Here is a 23,010-nt window from a genome sequence, read left to right as displayed (position 1 = left end):
GAATAGCTCCCTCCTTACTTTTACATTTTATCCTTCGTGTTCGTGGCATGCACCGGGCGAAATGCAGGAGGGGGGGATTGGTCGCCTAGAGAAGCAGACTGAGAGAAAATAGGCGCCCATCCTGTGCCCACGCCAGAGACACCTGCCGGGGGGGGGGGGGGGACGGACGGGACAGACGCCCGTCCAGCTCTTGTCCTTTCTTGCATTTCCAGGCTGCGATCCCAGAGCCGCCCCCTCCTCTCCCCTCCCCGGCGGCTGTGTCTGGGATCGCCGGCGCTGGGCGGACCCCTCCGCGCCGCCTCCCTCCCTCCCTCCCCCTCCTGCCCGAAACTTCACGTGCTGAGCCCGGGGCTGGCACACGCGATCGCGGCGGGTGCAGGAGGCGTGAGCTCGGACGCCGGCAGCACTTTTTTTTTTTTTTTGCACGGTCGCCCCTTGGCTTTCTCTCAGCCGGGCTGGTGATGTAGCTCGGGTTGCATTTTCCTTCTCCCCCGCCCGCCCGCCCGCTCTCCCCCCTCCCATGCATTCCGTGCTGGATCGGAAGCAGAAGGAAGCGGCGGGGCTGCGGGCGGCTCGGAGGATGGTGGGCTGCGTGGGCTGCTTCTGGGTTCTCCTCTCCTCCTGCCTGCTGGCGGTGTGCAGCTTCAGCTTCATCTCCCCGGCTTGGATCGTGAGGGGCGGCGGCGGCTTCCAGCAGCGGGAGCCGGTCAGCTTCGGATTGCTCTGGCACTGCTCCGAGGGCCGAGATCGGACGTCCGGCTGCTACACCTTCGGAGGGCTGGGGCAATTCAACGAGATCCCGTCCAGCTCCTGGCAGGTGAGTGCCCGGGGGTGGGGAGATCGCGGGCTGTCCGCAGAGTCCGGGGCTGGGCGGGACAGGCGGGCTGCACGGGAATCCAGGGTTCGGTTCGAGAGCCCACCCGCACCCTCACTGCAGGACGGCTCAGCCGCTCACAAGGACTCCAGGGTCCGGATTCAGTCCGAATCACCCGAGGAGGATGCGGGGCCGTGCAACACTGAATTCATAGTGCGGGCGGGATCCTCCCCCCCCTCCCCCACTCTGAAAGTGCGGAGCTCGGGACGGTGGCCCCCGCGGAGTAGCCGAGGAGCGCTCGTTAGGAAAAAGTTCGTCTTCTGTAGCTTTGTCAGTTTCTGAACGGAGATTGTATTTAAAAAAGAGATTGAATTCCTCCGTGCAAGGGGCTTCTGCCAAGTCAAACTGCAGTGCTTCTTCCAGTCGACAAACTCGCACTTTTCGGGTGGGGGCGGGTGTGTCGTTCTTTTGTATCCTAAGCTTTACCCTTTTTGGAATGAAGAAGTGCCCCTGGTATTATCGTTGTGCACCGGGGTTTTATAGTAGGCATTCTGAAAAGTAGGGGGGGGGGGTTTCGGTTCTTTCTGCTTCCTTCATTCCTCTTGGGGTTCCCGATGGCGATCAGCGCTGCAGCACCCACAGTCATTCGGGTGCATCATGGTACGGGCAGTTGAGCAGGAAAAACTTTCACTCAAATGGAAGCCTTAGGAAGTTAATAAAATAACACAACAAAAAAAAAGAGGGCTCTCAATAATTTTGCTTGTGCCACCTGAATTCCCTGTCATGCCATATTTATTTTTTTGTTGTTACTGCAGCCTGGACTCATCTTGGAATTATAACGGGCATTGATAGGGAGAGACGATGCCCTTTAAATATGTGCAGATGGTAATAACGGGTTAGGAGCGTCCCGGAGAGCTCTGGCCGGGAGGTTTTCAAAATTCACATTTCTTGGCAAATTGCATATGAATTATTTTTGGGGAGTGGTGAGATAGGAATTTGCATTGATCTGAGAGCTGGGATTTTTGGGGGGAGAAGGGTGGCAGATGCAAAGGCTCCACTTTCCCTGCGAGAATCTGCCGAGGATTATAAAGCCTTGGGCTCTATTCCAGTCCGTGATTTGTCGCGTTTATAGGGGGCTTTTCTTATTCAAGGTGACGCTTTCCTTATGCCCTCTTTGTATCCCAGGACGGGCAAGTTAGGGTGCAAATTGCACGTACCCCACAAATCTACACCCAGGTGGCACTGCTGCTTCTCAGGGTTAGCTTGTCCCTTTGCAATGGGAAAGGGGAATCCCTTATAGTTCACCCTCAAAGAATGCGTGGCACTGGCACCAGCCCGGCTCAGGCCCTGGGAATGGCAGCGAGCTGTCATTTCAGTTCATGGCATTCCGAGCACGTAATCCCCATTCCCCAACCGTCCTGTCCTCTGTGGCGTTTCATTAAACACATTCCTGATCAGCAGCCCTGCCTTCCTTCTCCGCTCACCTTCCTGCTCTGCCCAGATGTTGGCTGCTGGATCGGGAAGCCCCCGCGCTCTCACTCCAGCTGCGCATGATTTAGGGGTCCCACTGGGGGTCTGAGCCTTGAAAGGTACAAAGTGACATTTCCCCTTATACAGATCGGGGCGGCTGCAGGCTGAGAGCAGATGGTGCGGGAGAGAATAAGAAGTGTGATTGAATTGAATCTATTTTGCCTCCCTGGTAAATCTGGTGTGTGTGGGGTTTTGTTTTTTTTTTAACATTTAATAAACTCTATAGAAAATCTTTAAGCATCGGTAATTGGTGTCAGAGTACATCAGAGGGCAAGGGGAGATTTTTCTGGGGGTGTCAGGTTTCCAAAGAATCCACTGACCTTTAACTCCCAGGTGTCAAGGTCACCCGCAAAGTTAGTATCCCGCTGGGAAACGTTGGCAGGAAGGGTGGAGGAAGCTTTCTAGCCTTGTATTCTGGCCTCATAAGAAGACAATTGGGGGGGGGGAGAATGGGGAGAGGAGCTGGTGTGCTCTTCTGCCCTTTCCCAGGATCCAGCTTTCATCCTAAATGCAGTAATTGGTATTTTTCCACCCTGACCCCACCTGCAAAAATAAAACGTCACCCAGCTGCCCTTAACCCCCCCCCCCCCCCACCCTGTGAGACCTCACCAGTTCCTCTGACTTTTTCTGGCTCCTGGGGTAGGTTCTCCCGTTTGAGCTGGGGAGGGGGGTGATGCATGCACAGAATTGCCCCTCTTGGTGATGGATTCCCAGCCTATGAGCTGCACAGTGCACACCACTCAGCTGCTTTGTTACCAGTTCATCGTGCTCAGGGGGTGAGGGTAATTTCCAGAGCAGGCTGTGGGGCCAGAAATGGAGAAATAGAACGAGGCTTACCAGGAATCCAGCCTTTCATCTGCTGCCACTACAGGAAGAGGGCTCCGACTTCTGCTCTGAGCCCTCACACCAGTCTGGAATATAGAGCCAGTCTCCAAGTCTGAAAGAGCTTTTCCTCCCGCGCTGTCTACTGAATAAAGCTTTTAATGTTGTAAAGATGGCTAACCGGGAAATATGTTTACCTGTTCATGAATGGTTAACAAGCAACAAGCTCTGCCCTGTTTGCATAAGAAAATAAATCAGTCTTGTACAACTTTCACACAATGTAGAACAGGAGAGATAACACAGATTGTGAAGCGGATTATTGCTGGCAGCTCAGCTGTGACAATAACGTACGTTTATGATCTTTGTCAGGCAGAGAATGAGAAAGCATCAAACTCCAGTCCTTGAACCTTTTCAGAGACACAGGAGTGTGCCTGACATCTTAAGCAGTTTCATAAATTCAGGGGTTGCTCCAGAGTGGGGGGGGGGGGGGGGCAGGATTGGAAGCAGGGGGGTGAGGGCCTCCCTAGACAAGCAGTTTGTATCCCTGGCTGTGCCCCGCCCCCAAATCTGACTGGACAGTTTTGATTGGTTGGAGGGAAAGGCACTTGCCTACCCTGAAATTTACTGTGCCTAGTCTATTGCTAACCCCCCCCCCCCCCCTTATACAAACCTTTCTGGAGCCGCTGCTGTTATAAATGCAAAGAAACTGCACCTGTCAGCTGTGGTTGGAATGGGGGGGAGGGGTTATGAGTTTATTAAGGACTCTGTACTGGAGATAACATACAAGGGGAGGGGAAGGCCCAGACATTTGTACTGCATGCAGAAAGCCCCCAAACTTTATATTGCATACAAATGGGTCAATTTTCTAAAAGGTGGAGGGAGCCAGGAGGCCATTCTGCAAATGATCCTCAAATGCTATATTTCTGTGTTGTTCTTCAGGGATTACAATAATCATTCAAAAAAATAATTCTTTGGAAAAAAAAAAAAAAAGCACTGCCTGAGGTTAATTAGCATATCTTTTCCTTTTTTAAAGAGACTCTGCTGAAAGCTTGTAGGTTTCTTTACTTTTATTTCTGCTGCTGTATAATTTCTTGTTTCCTTTTTTTTTAACTCTTTCATGGGCTCCTGGTGTACCTGGTATAGGGTTATGTATGCTAAAAAGGGAATGGACATTAACAAGCAGGATAAAACACACAAGGGCCGAACTGCACCTGCAAAGATTTCATTTCTGGCAGCTTCAGGAAAAGAAAACATTTGCAGACACTGAGCTGTTAATTACACCTGAAAGTAAGCATAATAAGAATTAGGTATGTAGTCAGTGTTAGTAAACCAGAATTGTACACAGTATTCAAGGTGCGGTCTCACCATGGAGCGATACAGAGGCATTATGACATTTTCCGTTTTATTCACCATTCCCTTTCTAAGAATTCCCAATATTCTGTTTGCTTTTTTGACTGCCGCAGCACACTGAACCGACGATTTCAATGTGTTATCCACTATGATGCCTAGATCTTTTTCCTGGATGGTAGCACCTAATATGGAACCTAACATTGTGTAATTATAGCATGGGTTATTTTTCCCTATATGCATCACCTTGCACTTATCCACATTTAATTTCATGTGCCATTTTGATGCCCAATTTTCCAGTATCACAAGGTCTTCCTGCAATTTATCACAATCTGCTTGTGATTTAACTACTCTGAATAATTTTGTATCATCTGCAAATTTGATTACCTCGCTCGTCATATTTCTTTCCAGATCATTTATAAATATATTGAAAAGTAAAGGTCCCAATACAGATCCCTGAGGCACTCCACTGCCCACTCCCTTCCACTGAGAAAATTGTCCATTTAATCCTACTCTCTGTTTCCTGTCTTTTAGCCAGTTTGCAATCCACGAAAGGACATCACCACCTATCCCATGACTTTTTTCTTTTCCTAGAAGCCTCTCATGAGAAACTTTGTCAAACACCTTCTGATAATCCAAGTACACTACATCTACTGGTTCACCTTTATCCACATGTTTATTAACTCCTTCAAAAAATTGAAGCAGATTTGTGAGGCAAGACTTGCCTTGGGTAAAGCCATGCTGACTTTGTTCCAATAAACCATGTCTTTCTATATGTTCTGTGATTTTGATATTTAGAACACTTTCCACTATTTTTCCTGGCACTGAAGTCAGGCTAACCAGTCTGTAGTTTCCCGGATCCCCCCTGGAGCCCTTTTTGAATATTGGGGTTACATTAGCTATCCTCCAGTCTTCAGGTACAATGGATGATTTTAATGATAGGTTACAAATTTGTACTAATACGTCTGAATTTTCATTTTTTAGTTCCTTCAGAACTCTGGGGTGTATACCATCTGGTCCAGGTGATTTACTATTCTTCAGTTTGTCAATCAGGCCTACCACATCTTCTAGGTTCACCATGATTTGGTTCAGTCCATCTGAATAATTACCCATGAAAATCTTCTCCAGTACGAGTACCTTCCCAACATCCTCTTCAGTAAACACCGAAGCAAAGAAATCATTTAATCTTTCTGCGATGGCCTTATGTTCTCTAAGTACCCCTTTAACCCCTTGATCATCTAACGGTCCAACTAACTCCCTCATAGGCTTTCTGCTTCGGATATATTTTAAAAAGTTTTTACTGTGAGTTTTTGCCTCTACAGCCAACTTCTTTTCAAATTCTCTCTTAGCCTTTCTTATCAATATCTTACATTTAACTTGCCAACGCTTATGCATTATCCTATTTTCTTCTGTAGGATCCTTCTTCCAATTTTTGAATGAAGATCTTTTGGCTAAAATAGCTTCTTTCACCTCCCCTTTTAACCATGCTGGTAATTGTTTTGCCTTTCCACCTTTCTTAAATTGTTCGATCACTTTAACTTCAAATGTTTTACTTCTTTTTCTTGTTGGATATTTTGTTCTTTCAGAAGCTGTAGGAAAATCCAGTCCTTCAGCAAAAGACTCAGCTATTTCTCATTTTGCAAACACAGACGGCTTGTAGGCTTTATTCACTTTGCGACAGAAGCCTGACATTATAGGGGTCCTCCTTCTCTCGGTTCAGTCCCTCTAGCTCTGAGGCAGAGGACTCGATTTATCACTTAAATTCCCCAGCTACCAGCCCAACTATTTCTGAGCTAATAAAGCTGTATTTCAGTAATCTGCAGTCTCCTCAATTATAAATGTCTGTGTTATGGTAATAACTTGATTTTTTTCTAATTTCTTTTTCAGCTTTGAGTTTTATTTTTAAAACACACCAACCCTCTGCTCCACATGGTAAATAAGCACCAGTGCATTCATGGCTCGCATCCATGGATCAGTTTCGGAAGGGTTATAAAAGTAAAGAATTGGGGGGAGGAGGAATCACCAGTTGTCCCTCTCCACCCCACTCACAAAATTCTGAAAGCTTTGTGTGAACCCTTAATTTTGCACTTGCAGCAAATTAAAGGTTTGTTAAAAAATAATCTGCAAAAACGCTGCCAGGCATCTTCTCATGCAGTTCTGATATAAATGCAGTATTGTCACAGGGCAATCCTTGTGCAGATATGTTTGTGCCTAATAGATCTGTCAAGGAAGCGTCCTCTTTCCAATTCTTATGCCTGGCCCTGGCTTCCCTGACCCTAACTTGCCAGAAGGGCCAGCGTGTCCCTTTTCAGCAGCCTCCACAAAAATGGTTTGAATTAGCGCATTTGAAATGTATTAACCCTTGCACTCAGGGATAGATTAAGGACATAGGAGCCAACTTTTCACAACAATTTGGGGTGTTAAATTCAATTACCCTTCCCTGGACACATTGAAGGAGATGGCTCAACACTGGAGGAACAGAGCTGGCACCTACAGTTAAGGACATCTTGGACCTTGGGTGGTACCCTGGGCATGGCTCTCCCTACTCCCATTAGCCTTAACGCTGACTCTATATGAGCCCCACTTCTAGATTTCCTCCTCCCCTGCTTCAGTCTGTCCCTGCTCACACCATAAAGTGTCCTTATCTCTCATAAACGATCCTACATTCATGCGTCTACATCTGATGCTTACAGGTTATCAAAAAAAATCCCCAAAACAAACAGGGAAAGAGATGAGAAGAGAAGGTAGGGCTTGGTATAAAGCTATCAAGAAATATAGGGGCAGATTTTCCACTCTGCGCGCGCATGGCAGAAAATCCGAGGGCCTCGCGCACATGCGTGCCGAATTTTATAATCTGCGCGCATATGTGCGGACAGTGTGCGCAAGGGCGGGGAGGGGCTTCTGCAATTTCCGCATGGCGATGCATTCCTGCCTTCCCCAGTTCCCTACCCCCCTACCTAACCTTCCTTCCCCTCTCCTCCCCATCCCCTAAACTCTACCTTTTTCCTTATTTTTTTCTTTGTTGTGCGTGCCGGCAGTCGGGTCTTTGGGACGGCGAACAATGACGCTGCCCCGCCCCTTCGAAGAGGCCCGGCACTTATTCGCATTACGGCGTTTAAGCGCATGGCCGGGCCTCTTTGAAAATTCGCACAGCATGCGCAAGGTCCAGCCACGCGCATAAATGCCGGGATTTATGCGCACGGGCCGTTTAAAGTCTATCCTTATAGTATTAGTGCAATCAAAAGGTATCATCTTACCATATTTTGTTTATTAACCTTTATTTCCATGCGTTCAAGTGGACTCTGCTTTGTGAAAAAAAAAAAATTCAGTTTTTATACTGCATTTTGAGAGAGGTTGGAGGCGGAGGGGAAGGAGAAGGAGAAGAAACTCGAGACAGAAGCATTAGAAGAAGGGGGCCAGCACAATACAGAATGAAAGATCGTTTGTAAAGGCAGTTTGTCAGATCTAAACTAAACAGAATAAAACATTAATCAACAATTTGCTTTGGTGCATTGCCCACTTCACTTTCTCTGGAGGAAAAGGTTTTGCCCATCCTCACATTCCCTTGATCTGTGGCTCTCCACCTCTAGGTTACAAGACACACTGGACCTGAAATCCGGTGTCACTGAACCTTTTACACCTTTAGGCTCAGCTCAGCACCATCTCTAACCAGGAACCTTTCACGCCACATCATCTGAGGTGACCTCCTTTAGTCCATGTGTGGCAACAGGCAGCCAGGATAAAGGGGGATTCACCCTCTGATTACCACCCTGGCTCCTGTCCCCAGTAATCAAAGGCTGCTCGGGTGCTGAATGCAGTGGCCTGAATGGCTGGGGTGGGGAAGAAAAGGAATGTCCGTCCGTCCCGTGTGTCCTCAGCAAACAAATCCTGTACAAGATAAATTAACATAGATTGCAGACCCACCGTATGCTAATTTATCTCATGCATATTGATTATGGATATCCTGAAAACTGGTGCGGTCCCCAGGGACAGATTTGGGAAGCTCTGTGAAAAGGGACCTGCCCAGCTCTAGACTCTCCCATGGAAGCTGTGAACTCTCCAAGCTCTGAAGCTTCTTTCCACTCTCTTGACCTGAACAGCAGGGTGACCTCCAGAGGTTGGCATCTTCTTCTTGTTGATGTTTTATTACCAGGAATTGCTTTGGCACTGCTGTCTGTTTGTGCAGATTAGGAAAACTCCTGCATAGCCAAGTGTTGTGCAGTTCTGTTTATTTCCCTCTACAAGTCCACTCTGTCAACTGTGTTCCTTCTAGCTCTCATCAAGTAGCAAATAATGGAAGGAAAGCCACTATAATTCTATCCTTCTGGTTCCTGAATCCTGATATTTGGGACCACTAGGAAGGCCTGTGAATCTTGGCTCTACTTCCTGAGGTATGTGCATCCATTCTCTTGTCTGTTTGTCAGTGCATCTGTGAATGGTTCTCTGCAGTAATTCACAAAGAAGACAAAGCCACCTTGATGACACAGCAGACTCTTTCTCTTGTGTTTTTCAGAACACATTCTTTCCTCCTGCTTTCACCCTTTTGTTTTATTTTCGTTTCATATCCCCTTACGGCCACCCCCAGAATGATTGCCCACGTGATCCCGGTCACCCCTGTAGCCTACAGCCAGGAAGGGGGGTCTCTTGAGAGCTGCCTCTGTCAGTGTTGCTCTTTGCCAGCAGGGGGCACTGCTCAAATAGCCTTCCTCCGTGAGGCCCCAGCAATTTGCAGACAATGGGGCTACTTTCAACTCAAAGCAGGAAGAACCCTGGGATATAGGCAATATGATAGTTTGCCTTGCAAAATTATCCCTCTTAAAACAATAAGAAAAGACATTTCTTCCTACTTGAGTGAGTGCCTACTAGACCACTAAGATCCTCACTCAGATCCTCAGTGTCGATTCTGTCATCAGTCAAAAAGAATGGACATTCACAGCAGATCCTTCACAGGATCAGCACCTTCCGGAAGAGCGCAGACCAATACATGACCATTCATCCTTTAGAGAGCAGATAAAGGCCTGGCTCCTCTGTCAAGCTTTTAGTGCCCAATCCGGAACTCAGAGATGCTAAACTAACCTTGAAAATTGCAGGGCATCACCTCAAATGCTGTAAACCTGCTGCTACAAACTAATTTCTTTGTTGTCGGATTATTTATTTTCTGAGGTAGCTGCTAGTATCTCTGCTGGGTTGTTCAGCAGAGTTTAATCAGGGTGGGCTGATCTATCAAAGTTAGTGCTAAAAGCACACCTTTATTGCCAAGGGAGAATGTGATTTGTGCTGCTATGCTGAATTAGTTTCACCTATTTTTATTGTGAAGCTACTGCAATTTCTAATATGCTGTAAATCGCTTTGGGTGAATTTTGTATTCAAAAAAATGGGTAATAAATCCAGGTAATTAACTAAATAAATGAATATTTCTCTGAAATAAGACTATACTAGTATGGTGATCTATAAGTATATCTCTAGATATATGGGCATGTTTATACTCAGACATGCAATCAGAAGATACATTATTTATCTATGAGTTACAGTACCTAAACCTGTTAAGATACATTTAAATAATTTTGTGCTAGGTTCTGGGTAAGTATCTAGTGCTGAATCCAGCTGTGCGTGTCTGCAAGGATAAACAGAAGAACATAGGGTATGCCATGCCAGTGGCGTAGCCACGGGTGGGCCTGGGTGGGCAGCTGCCCACCCAATTTAGACCCAGGCCCACCCAACTGACACCAGAACTGCAAGGCTGTCGTGGGATCTCATCCCCGCGACAGTGAAGAGGAGAACCCATGCTTGACACGCCATCACGGCACACGTGGGGAAGCGCTGCTGCGGCCGTATGGCCAACCGGTCTTCCTGTTCGGGGGGGGGGAGGAGAGCGGAAGCGCCGCGCACAGCTTCCGCTCCCCCCCCCAGCAGGAAGATCGGTCGGCCGTATGGCTGGAAGATAGCAGGAGGCCAGTGGCAGCAGGAGAGGCCAGCTGATCTTCCTGCTCTGGGGGGAGGAAGCGGAAACTGTGCGCGGCGCTTCCGCTCTCCTCCCCCCCCCCCAAACAGGAAGATCGGTCGGCCATACGGCCCGAAGATAGCAGGAGGCCAATGGCAGCAGGAGAGGCAGCTGATCTTCCTGCTCTGGGGGGAGGAAGCGGAAACTGTGCACAGGCTTGAATGTGTATGTGAGGATGAGAATGGGAGCCTTGTGTGTGTGTGTGTGTGGGTGAGAATGGAAGCTTGAATATGTGGGTGAGGATGGAAGCTTGAATGTGTATATATATGGGTGAGAATGGGAGCCTGGGTTTGTGTGTGTGGGTGAGAATGGAAGCTTGAATATGTGGGTAAGAATGGGTGCTTGAAAGTGTGTATGTGTGGGTGAGAATGGGACCTTAAATGTGTGTATGTGTGGGTGAGAATGGGAGAATGGGTTTGTGTGTGTGGATGAGAATGGGTGCCTTGATGTGCATCTGTGTGTGCATAAGAATATAAGCCTGGGGAGGGGTGAGAAAGGGAGAGCTTGTATGTGTGTCTGCAGAGAATGTGAGCTGGGGGGGAAGAGCATATGAGAGTGAGAGCCTGAGTGTGTGAGGGAGTCTGTGAGAGAAAGCATTTATGTATATATGTGTGTGTGTGTGTGTGGAAGGGAAGAAGACAGTAGTAGAAAAGACACTGAAGAGGAATTAGGAAATGAGCGACAAGGGAAAAAATGGGAAAGAGAGACCAGGACCAACTGATTAGAAAAATACAAAGATCAGACAACAAAGGTAAAAAAAAATAAATATATATATATATATAGAGAGAGAGAGAGAGAGAGAGAGAGAGATGTTAGCAATTTAAATATGTCATCTTTGGGAATGTGCATTCTTATATTTTTGTATTTTGCTCTTTCTTAAGTATTCCACTGTTCAGACATTTTAGTTTCTCAGGCTTTCTATTTTGGCTTTATCTACATGTTTCTGTTTCTAATTTATAGTCTCTTATTTCTATATTAGGTAAGGGTCGGTCTCAGTTTTGCCTGTTTGTGACAGAAATGAGTATTTCTAGCATATAGTTTCTCTGTAGTAGTAGTCCAGCCTGTTCTGTTATTCCCGTAGGTGATGTATTAATGTTCTAGGGCCTGGTGTAGTATTTGCATTGCTGCTTTTTCATAAGGTTGCTGTTTGAATCCTGAGAGTCAGTGCTGTGATTGTTTGGCAAGGTTCCAGATGCCTCTTTCTTTGCAAGAGTTGTTACTTCACAAAATAGCAGTGGAGGGTTATTTTTTGCTGAGATTACACCAGAATTTGAATTTTTTTTTTCATTTTACTTGTAATGTGAATTGCCCTAACTTTGCGCTGCACCTGTTCTGATGATTAATTATATTTTATTGTATTTATGAAGATTTCTGGGTTTCTGCAAAGATGGTTCATGAAAGAATACATTAATTTTTGTTTTATTATATGATTGGATTTGATTGTTTTCTATACTTGAAATAATTGAAGTAAATTATTTTAAAGTTTCATACATGACACATAATGGCTGTTGCAAACTACTTAGAAAGCCATTCTAGGGTGCAGTATATGGCATTATTTATCAGTAAGAAAACAACTAGTAGACCTGCATGCCTTGTGCCCACCTATGTTAACCTTGTGCCCACCCAAAAAATCAATTCTGGCTACGCCACTGTGCCATGCTAGGTCAGACCAAAGATTCGCTGAGTCCAGCATCCTGTCTCTGGCAGTGGCCCATCTGGGTCACAGCAGATCCCAAAGAGTAGATCCAAATCTTGCTTTTCATTTGCAGGGATAAGCAGTTGCTATCCTAAGAGTACCTGGATGATAACGGTTTGTCGACTTTTCCTCCAGTAACTTGTCCGAACCTCTTTTAAAGCCCGCTGTGCTGGATATCTTGACCACCTCCTCCAGCAACAAATTCCACAGCTTGATCACACATTGACGGAGTGAAAAAAAAAAAAAAAGGATTCACCGATTGGTTTTAAAACTGCTACATGTTAGTTTCATGGAGTGATCCCTGGTCTTAGTGCTAGTTAAAAGGGAACGAACCATTCCCAATTTACGCATTCCGCCCCACTCATGATTCTAGAAACTTCTACCATGTCTCCTCTCAGCCATCTCTTCTCCAAACTGAAAAGCTCTAACCTCTTTGCCTTCCCATCATAAGGGAGCCATTCCATCCCCTTTATCATTTTGGTTGCCCTTCTCCCCACCTTTTCCAGTTCTGCTGTATGATTTTGGAGATGGAAGGACCAGAACTGCATACAGTACTCGTGCAGGAGCCCCATGGATCAGTGCCGAGGCGTTATGATATTATTCGTTTTATTCTCCATTCCCTTTTGGATCATTCCTAATGTTTGCGTTTTTTGACCGCTGCTGCTGCACACGCACTGAGCTTAAGGATTTCACTGTACGGTCCACCCGGACTCCAAGATCCCTTTCTTGGGTGGTGACTCCTATGGTAGCACGGAGCCCAGCGTCGTGCACCCATCCTATTTCCCTGCATCACTTTGCACTTGGCCACAGTAAATGTCGTAGGCAGCCGAGCAATAATGCCACCTCTTAATTAAGTCCTTAGGGATGTCCTTTGCCGAAGGAGTCTGGTATCCTGCTTGCCTGGCTCAGGGGAGAGCGCTGCTGCTGCCTTCCTCCTTTAAATGAGGTGGTGGTGGGGGGGGGGGGGGGGGGTCATTCTTGATGTTCACCGAGGGTGGGGGGGGGGGGGGGGAACTGTAATCAATCATCCTTCACAGGGAGCCCATTCTGTTTGTGACAGCACAGATGATGCTCCTATTCTTCCCCGCGCCTCACCCTTATGGTTTTTTTTTTTTTTTCCTTTTTATAAACTCTCTAGTCAGCAAGGACTTAACTCTGATTTTTTCCATTCCTATCCATCTTTCCAACTGTATTTCCTGTGGAATGATAAGCCCTGTGGGTGCCAGTCAGTAGTTTCTGGTCTGGGAATACATGACCTGCATTGGGGGACAAGGATTCCTTTCCTTGACAAATTCAGACCTGCCCAGTGGTCCAGATTCTGCAGGGACACGTTAGGCCAGTCCTGGAGATGGTATTTGTGGTCCTGCTTCTTCCCTTTTGAGATCACGCCAGGGACCCAAGGGCCCGAAGTGTCCTTCTGGAGGGGGGGGGGGGGGGGGGAGGGGGTGGATTCCCTCCTGAGCTCTGAAGTGCTGAGGGGCCTTGTGTGATTCTGCAATCCATGGCGGAGGGGTGGGAAGGAAAGGAACCAAATGCTGAGAGGTCTGGCTCTCTTATCTGGTGCCACAGATTTCAACTTGCAGACAGTTTTGTGCTGTGAGGAGCCGAGGGGGAAGGAGGAGCACTGCTTCTTAAAAAGGCCTTCTTATGTTGTACGTATGTCAGGAGCTTCTGCTTGACACTGAGCTTTGACATGAAATCCCCGCTTTGTTTCTCTGTACCCTGAGGCGGCAGCACTAACAGCAGGAGGAGCTATGAGTGGGCAGAGTGTTGTCACAGGGTTAGAGTGTCCCTTCCCCAAAGGAAGGCGAAGTGACTTATTCAGGCTCTGAGAGTGAGTGGTGGATAAAAATGCACTGCACTAATCCACAGGAGCAGGATCCGCCCTCACACCACCCACTCAGTTCCTCCTCTAGACTCTCCTGAGGGTTTTTAGAATAAGAAAATGCACCAAGCAGGCTTGAACAGTGCATGGAAAAATCTTACATTTCTTCTCCCAACTGGCAGTGCTTTGCTGGGAAGAAAGTTGGAATCTGTGTCTAGGTGGGTCCTCGCCGGGCTGTCACAGGGCTAGCATCCCCCCTGAAAGCCAGGGAGCCTCTCACATCACTTCTGTCCTAGTCTTTCCAACTGTTCTGCAAAACCAGAGAGAAAAGTCCACTCTTCAGGGGCGTTTGTGCCCAGAAATGCATATTTGGGGAGAAATTTGCAAAGTTTTGGTTGGAAACAGGATGGATAATAATGGGGGTTTGCGTGTAGCATGGCCAAATCCACCTTCTTGGATTTTCATCCGCTGAAAGGGTACACAGAGTTTCACATCACTTGCGCGCTTTGTAACAGTGCAGAGGAGCCGTCCCGAGAGGTGGGGGCAGGGAGGGGTAAAAGATGTCAGCGCGTACAAGAGGGGCCCCGCTTTTTTCCTTCATTTAAAATGGTGTAAACCAGGGTTCCCCAAATTCAGGTTTTGAGGGCCACAACTCAGTCACATTTTCAGGATTGCAACAATGAATATGCATAAGGTCTGTTTGCATTCACTGCCTCCATTGTGTGCATTCACTGTCTCCATTGTGTGCATTCACTGCCTCCATTGTGTGCATATTCATTCTGACAGTCCTGAAAATCTGACTGGGTTGTGGCCCTTGAGGATGAATTTGGGGAGCCTGCATGTACTTCCTGCTGCAGAATAACAGTGCATGGTATCTTCTGCCTTGTTTTGAATACCAGCTGGATGTGTGCGTCGAGTACTAGTAAGCCCCCTGCTTAAATTGTTCTACATAGAAACATAGAAATGACGGCAGAAAAAGATCAATCGGCCCATCCAGTCTGCCCAGCAAGCTCCCACACTTATTTTCCCATACTTATCTGTTTCATCAATCACCAAGTTCAGGGCCCTTGTTGGTAACTGTTTGATTCAAATTTCCTGCCATCCCCTGTCATTGATGCACAGAGTAATGCTGGAGTTGCAAAGGTGAGCATAAGGCTTAATGGTTAAGGGTAGTAACTGCCACATCAAGCAAGTTATCCCGATGCTTGTTTACCCAGACTGCACAGATCAATGCCTTGTTGGATGTTGTCTGAATGTAAATCCTGTTTTCCACATTTACCCTGCTGTTGAAGCAAAGAGCAATGCTGTATATGCATTCAAGGTGATGTTTCAGGCTTAATTGGTTTAGGATAGTAACCGCCGTAATAAGCAAGCTACCCCCATGCTTATTTGTTTACCCAGATTGTGAAGTTCAGTCCTTGTTGGTTGTTATCTGAATGCAAATCCTCTTTTCCACATTTCCCCTTGCCGTTGAAGCAGAGAGCAATGTTGGAGTTGCATTAACCGTAGGGTAATTAACCTGAAGGGTAATGGCTTTCCTGCTTCCACGTAGGCTCCTGTGACCACTTCAATCCAGCGAGCTGTTAGCCCATGAAGCTGGTTTGCCCTGCTTCCTTCCACCGTGAAGGACAAATAGGTATTCCATCTTTCAGATCTGTTCTGAAACTTCCAGATACTGCACCAAAAGCCTACAGACATTCAAATGGCGGAGGCGGTATTCTTCCACGGTCTTGTGCTTATCTAGGAATGGCAACAAAATGGACTGATTCAAATGAAACTCCGAGACTATCTTGGGCAAGAAGGATGGAATGTTACAAAGCTGTAACGCTCCTGGAGTCATCCAGAGGAATGGTTCCCGACACAATGCCTGTAGTTCAGAGATGGGACGTGCCAAGCACATAGCCACCAGGAACACAGTTTTCAGGGTTAATAAACTCAAGGAAAGACTGCATAGAGGCCGAAAGGAAGGCCCTGCCAAAAACTTCAAAACTAGTGTGCCAGTTGGGGCTTCTAGAAACTTTGACAGAAGTTTTCTGTGCCGGGCTCCATCGGGTGATGTCACATGTGAGGACTACCCTGCTGTCCTAGGAGAACACCTGTAACAGGTAAGCAACTGCACTTTCCATGGAGACAAATTGCTGACCCTGGTTTCTCAGACCCCGAAGATGCTGGGAGTTCCTGAGGTGGATTCTATGACTGAACCAAAGAATCCCTTTCTGATTTCCCTGCGAAAAGCCTCTTGCTATTTTCTAATACTGGAAGCCATCCAGGAGTTGATTGACCTGGAATGGGAGGTCCCAGAAGCAAGTTTTAAAGGTGGATGAGCGTTAGAAGCTCTATACCCACTGGATCCAGCAGTGAGAGAACATCTGCATTTTCCTAAAGTGGATGCACTCGTCTGTGCTGTCCCTAAGTGAACAACTATCCCAGTGGAGGGAGGAGCGGCCTTAAAGGCTGCGCACGATAGGTGGATGGCATCCATCCTTAAAACAGGCCTTTGACGCAATAGCAATGACCTTACAGATTGCTTCTTATTGTGCCCTGGTAACTCATTCATGCCTTCTCCTCTCTCGGGGGGTGGGATAACATAGGGGCGAATTCCACATCAGTTATGGAACCCGCTGCCACCTTTTTAGCTGATGGGGGCTCAGACCTAGTTCGTATCTCGGCCAGAGGCGTGGCCTCTCTGATGGCGGCCAGAAGACAGCTGTGGCTGCGGAATTGGTCAGCAGACTCAATCTCCAAGACACATCTCACAAAGATGCCTTTTAAAAGATCACTCCTCTTCGGAAGCGAATTGGAAAAGTTGGCCAGTAAATGGGGCGAATCTCCAGTATTCCGGCGACCAGAAGATAAGAGAGAGCAGTGTGGAAGTTCTCTACGTCCCTCGTGTATGTGTGGATCTGGAGAGTATTTGAGATGTGGTGCAAGGAATGCGGAGTTTCCCCTTGTACAAAATCCCACTAATTCTGGAATTTTTGCAGGACGGCTTAAATAAAGTTTTGACCCTTAACTCCTTGAAGGTCCAGGTAGTGGTGCTCTCCTGTCTCAGAGGCGAGATGTAATGAACCTGCCGGTCAGCTTATTCAGACATGGCCCGTTTTCTGAAAGGGGTCAAGCTCCTCTGGCCATCCCTACAGTGGCCAGTTCCCTTGTGGAATCTTAATTTAGTATTGGAGTTTTTGGCAGGGCCTTTTCTTAATTTAATTCTCCAAACTATTTACTGGCAACTCATTCAATAGTATTAGAGTAATGTTTATTATTATGGGAGTAGTCTGTGCCCGATATGACATTTTACAGATATATTAATCACCTTCTCCCTCCTCCAGGAAGATTTTTCTGGGTGACTCAGGCCTTGTTGGGCCTGTGGGCTGGTAGAGAAACCTCCTGTAAGGGTCATTTCTATAGACACAATGTCCTTTTCCCACTCCCAAGAATGAGCACATCACTGCTATGAAAGTGCAGCCCTCATGAAGTGCCCTGGATGAGCATCCTTCTCCCACCATATCCTACTAGACTACCTGCTTAATCTACCCTGCATTGCTGTATATAGGCCATGACTTTGTGTTCTGGTAGTGTGGACACTGGTTTACGGGCACCATTGCCTCTGGGTTATTCAGACTGGGGTATGCACTGATGCTGCAGGGCGGTGTTTCTGCCATTGCATAAGTAGTCCAGGAAGATGAGCAGGGCCCTGTAAGGGTAAAATCTGAGGGCAGATATTGTGCTGGAGTTTGCACAGGGAACATTGTGGCATTGGAATTCACTAAGTGGCTTACGTTTCATTTTTCCTCATAATATCTGCGATTTGTGGATGTTGAGTGCCTGAAGCAGTTGCCACATTCCTCATATTGCTGGGTAAGTGATTCAATAAGCCCCGTTTTCATTATTATTTTGTGCACGGTTAATTGCATCTGGTCTGTATTACACAAAGGGGCGGATTTTAAAAAATAAGCGCGCCGGTACTTTTGTTCGCGACACCAGTGCGAACAAAAGTACACCAGATTTTATAAGATACGCGCGTAGCCTATAAAATCCGGGGTCGGCGCACGCAAGGGGGTGCACATTTGTGCAACCTGCAAGCGCCGAGCCCAGTGCGGCCTGCCTGTTCCCTCCGAGGCCGCTCCGATTTTGGAGCGGCCTTGGAGGGAACTTTTCTTCGCCCTCCCCCCACCTTCCCCTCCCTTCCCCTACCTAACCCACCCCCCCGGCCCTATCTAAACCCCCCCCCTTACCTTTGTTGGCAAAGTTACGCCTGCTGAAAGCAGGCGTAACTTTGCGCGCATCGCCGGCAGCCCCGCTCCGTCCTCCGGTCCCGGGGGTGTGGTCCGGAGGCCTCGACCACGCCCCCGGGCCAGCACCACGCCCCCGGGCCCGCCCCCAAAATGCCGAGGCACGCCCCCGAAACGCTGCGTCGTTTCGGGAACGCCCCCGGACACGCCCCCTCCCTCCCCGTTTCGAAAGCCCCGGGACTTACGCGCGTCCCGGGGCTTTATGCACGCCGGCGGCCTAGGCAAAATAGGTGCGCTGGCGCGCACAGGGGTTTTAAAATCTGCCCCAAACAGTTTTTCTACAAGTGTCTTCTGTCCAGGGTCTGCTTCCTTCCGTGCCAGGTCTAGCTCCTTCCCATTGTGCTCATTGCCCTGGCACAGTCCCTTCTCTTTCTTGTTAGCCATGTGCTGCTCTGCAGCCTCTCCCCAAGCTCTTACTTTTCTCGCTCTCTTATTTAATCTCTCCACAGTGCAATTAATGCACCCCAAAGTGTGTGTGTGTGTGTGTGTGTGTGTGTGTGTGTAGCTCATTAACCCAGGGCCTGCCCCAGCACCGCAAGGATCATGCAGGTTCCTCCCAGGGAAGAGATAATACCCCAGTGGTGGCGGAAAGGTCTGATTTGGTTCCCAGGACTGGTGCGCTGCTTGGCACCTAATTAAAATTTCATTAAAGTTGCTTTGCCTCGTCTGTTGGAGGTCACGCTAGTGGCATTGAAGTGCTAATTTCTCCGCAGTCCCTCTTCTTTCTGGCTTTTGCCACCATCCATCACCCTGCCATTAGTGACTTCTTTCTCTCTGTACCCCAGACAACAGTGAGGCTCCAGCAAGATGCCCTAATAGTTCCTATGAATAATTGACTTTCATTTCCCTTAATAAGAATGCATGCTTCTGGATTGGGTTTGATATTTATCTCTTTCTAAATGCTCTGAATAATCCGGCTAGCTGTAGAGCAGATAAACGGGGCCTTTGCCACGCAGGGAGATTCTGAAATGCTGTTCTGAATAAGCACGGAGAGGGCTGCCCATCCCTGTCAGGGGCAGTGCTCCTGGATGTGGACTTCCAATTTTCCACAATTCCCCAAATCCAAACATAACCCAGGGCAAAGCCTAGAGAACATAACAAGATCCAACGCAAGACAAACCTTTATTTCAGAAAGGTAGAAAGCAAGGGAATGGGGACCATGCAGCATGGCTGGCCTGTGACGTGACTTACTGGTGGGGGTGGAAGGGAAATAGAGCCAAAAGGTTACTAAGAGCCAAGAGTAACAGATAAGTATGAGGGGAAAAAAAGTGCGGAACTTGCTGGGCAGACTGGATGGGCTGTTTGGTCTTCTTCTGCCGTCATTTCTATGTTTCTATGGTGTGGATCAGATGTTTGAATGTCCATCACAGGGGATTTTGGGATCTGTAGGCCTGCTTCAGCTATTCACAGTTAAGTACTAGAGGTACCAAAATGAGTCAAAATCCCTCCCAAAACTGGGTCTTGTGACACCTCCAGAGTTGTGTGGGGATAAGCGCATGGTGCTGGGTATCACTGGCCAATGCCCCTGTTCCCATAGGCCTGACTTCCTCAGCAGCTTCTGAGACCAGCGACAGAGCAAGACCTCAAATTAAGCTGAGCCCATGAAACTGATTTCATCTGAGACCTGAGCCACATTTGCCCTCTGGGCGCTTCTGCAGATGAAAGCCTAGCACCGTATCCCTATACCCTCGCATTTTCTGTCGAAATTCCCAACAGCATAACAGAATGGCTTCTGCAAGATTAAAGGGTCCAGTATACTGTCCCCAGCTGTGAGCCCTTTCCAGCAGTGCTAGTCCTGGCAGGGTCTTTCCTCCCGAAGAAAAATTCATACTCTCTCTAATCACTGTCTTCAGAAGATAAATTATTAAGCACTGTGCAGAAGGAGGGGTGATGACAGATTTCCATGGGCTGGCATGTAGTACTCGTGGGGGGAGGCGTTGCTGGGAGCAGGAGATGCATAACCTCTCCATGGTGCGGAGTAGCTCCCTGTGATCTGGGAAGGGGATTGCTCTGCTGAGTCTTCTGGTAAAGAAGGGAGACCAAGGCCGGCTGCATATCATTGCAGGAAACTGAACTCTCCGTCACGCCCCAGGCAACCCATCTGGCAGGATTTCTGGAAGACAGAGGAAAGGGGGAATACTGACTGCTTGTTTATGACACCCCCCCCCCCTTCTCTGTTGCCCTCGATGGTGCACGTGTGGTAAGACCCCTGAGAAAAGCAGAAACTCATGAAAGCAATGACCGAGCCCTCCCAGAGGTTCCACCAAGCAGCCACTGGAGCCAGCACCACGGGTGGAAAACAGAGTGATCCCATCAGATAAAAAAAACCTGATCTTCTGTAAAGGATACGGAAGTTGCCACTAGTGGAGTGACTAGCCACAACAAAACAAAACAAGCTCGCTGGTCATTTGACCACCTACCGATGAAAATCAGTTGCCAAGTAGGTTGTCTGGGCTGCCCTAAGACGTCTGCACCTGGGATTTCCTTCCATGTAGGCTCAGGAGAACTAAGACTGGACAATACTGCAGCTGTGGAGCCTAACTTTAATTATCTTAATTAGTAGCATGATCATTGTGCTGTCTTCAAAAATCACTGACTAATCAGTTATCCTTCCGGAGCCTGTAGTAGCAAAACTGGCACAGAGACTTGTGGCACCTGATAGACTGTAACAGATTTATTGAGGCACGAGCTTTCGAGGACAAGATGTATCTGACAAAGCAGACTCCTGTCCAGGAAAGCTCGTGCCCCAATAAATCTGTTAATAGTCTTTCAGGTACCACTGGCCTCTCTGTGGTTAAATCAATTAACAGTTTTAGTTTGGCACAAAAGAACTTTATTATTGCTAAGGGGAGAAAAACTCCTGTGTATATCTTGTCCAGAAAATTTAGTGGAAGGAGGAGGGGTGGCCAGCACAACTGTGACAGGCAGCCAAGAACCTGTCTGCTGTGCTTCAGGGAACAGAAACAAGCTTTCAGAGGGGAACATCTGAAAAGAAGGAGTCGCAAGCCCTATAGGACGCACGTTTCTCAGGTGGAACTTTTGGGGAGTCATGAAAACCGCTCCGGCGTGAAACTGTCAACCATTCTTGAAATTCTGCATCTAAATATTCTATTAGCCAGTGTTTTCTTTCATTTAGTAAGTTTATAACTCGTTGGTTTATAAGTAGAACTCCTAGCGAGGTACAAGCAATAACTTTACAAAAACACAGCAGGCAATAGATAAATAGAAACAGCAAAAGAGTTTTCTTTTACATTTATATTGTGTATGCATGTTTTTCTTCTCCATGGCGAACATTTTTGGATGTGTGCAGAATATAAATCCTTTTAAATCAATCAGTCATAAGGATCCCAAAGGAATGCCAGTTCTAAAACCCAAATAAGGGTATATAAAAAGTAAAAACAGCAGCATGCCACAACCAATAATATGCAGAAAATCAAAATTAATCAGGACATAATAAAAGAAATTCAGCTATAGAAACCAGAGGGAAAAAAGTGTGACGCTATAAGTTCCAATCAGATAATGGAATTGACATACAATAATCCAGGAGTGGTCAGCTTTGGTCCTCGAGTGCTGCAAACAGGTTGGGTTTTCAGGATATCCACAAGGAATATGCATAGGATAGATTTCCATATACTGTGTCCATTGTATGCAAATTTATCTCATGCATATTCCTTGTGGATATCCTGAAAACCTGACCTGTTTGTGGCTTTTGAGGCTGGAGTTGGCCACCCCTACAATAATCAATCAAAAGCCTGAGAAAGGAAATATGTCTTTAACAGACTTTTAAAAATCTAGGTAATCAGTTGTGTTCTTAAATGGGCGGTCTCTTCACAAAAAATGCTTAAATGTAAAAGCCTTGCTTTCTGTTATCTATCTCTCAAACTGATAATTAAGGGGGGCATTTATATGGTATTTCCGCATGCGAAAAGCACCCTTAACCCATGCAAAAACACCATAATGCAATGTAAATTAGGAAGAGTTTGGGACAGGATTTCTGGCCAAGTGGGCTGGCTTTCAAAGCCATAGTGCACAGTCTTAACTCCACCTTTTTCATTAAGCTGCTGAGTGAGAGAAAGAGAGAGGTAGAGAGAGAGAGAGAGAGACTAGCTATGAGGCCCTCATACTAGGTAGGTATTTATACCTCTATAGGAGGCCCACCTAGCTACTCGAGGTGAGGTTTAGGTATTAGTGTATGGGTTAGGGGCCACTTTGACATGCAGAGTGCGATGTACAAACAGAACAGTGCTCTCTTGTGAAGATTTGATGACCCTCGGAGTGAGGAAACTCACCCAAAGATGAGATTTGTGCAGTGTTCTCTCAACCTAGCTTCATGATGTTACCCAGGTAGAGAGTCCAAATCTCATCTTTGGGTGAGTTTCCTCATTCCGAAGGTCATCAAATCTTCACAAGAATGCACTGTTCTGTTCGTACGTCGCACTCTGAATGTCAAAGTGGCCCCTAACCCCTACACTAATACCTAAACCTCACCACGAGTAGCTAGGTGGGCCTCATATATACCTACCTCTCTCTCTCTCTCTCTCTCTCTCTCTCTCTCTCTCTCAATTGCAACAATTGTGGTACTTAGTGCAAAAATGTTATTGCAGTTTACAGTAATACCTATGCAAAAGTGCACTTTGTGATAAACAGCCAATTACCGTAAAACACACCCCTTTTTCTATCACA

General features: G+C 47.1%; 1 protein-coding gene across 2 annotated transcripts in view; it reads left to right on the top strand.

The window, feature by feature from the left end:
* Positions 1-403: 403 nt before the first annotated feature.
* LOC115097723 (transmembrane protein 211-like) overlaps positions 404-23,010 on the top strand; it is a 162,448-nt gene continuing 139,841 nt past the window's right edge. Inside the window, exon 1 of one of the 2 annotated variants that reach the window (XM_029613724.1) lies at positions 404-817. In XM_029613724.1, coding sequence (XP_029469584.1) covers positions 521-817 — 297 coding nt within the window. In that variant the 5' untranslated portion in view covers positions 404-520. The remainder of the gene's footprint in view (positions 818-23,010) is intronic. The other variant, XM_029613723.1, reaches the window with a different exon arrangement.

Source organism: Rhinatrema bivittatum, chromosome 8 (genome assembly GCF_901001135.1).
Source record: "Rhinatrema bivittatum chromosome 8, aRhiBiv1.1, whole genome shotgun sequence".
NCBI lineage: Eukaryota > Metazoa > Chordata > Amphibia > Gymnophiona > Rhinatrematidae > Rhinatrema > Rhinatrema bivittatum.
Note: the sequence above shows the minus strand (reverse complement) of the source record. Positions and strands in the feature narration are given on the sequence as shown.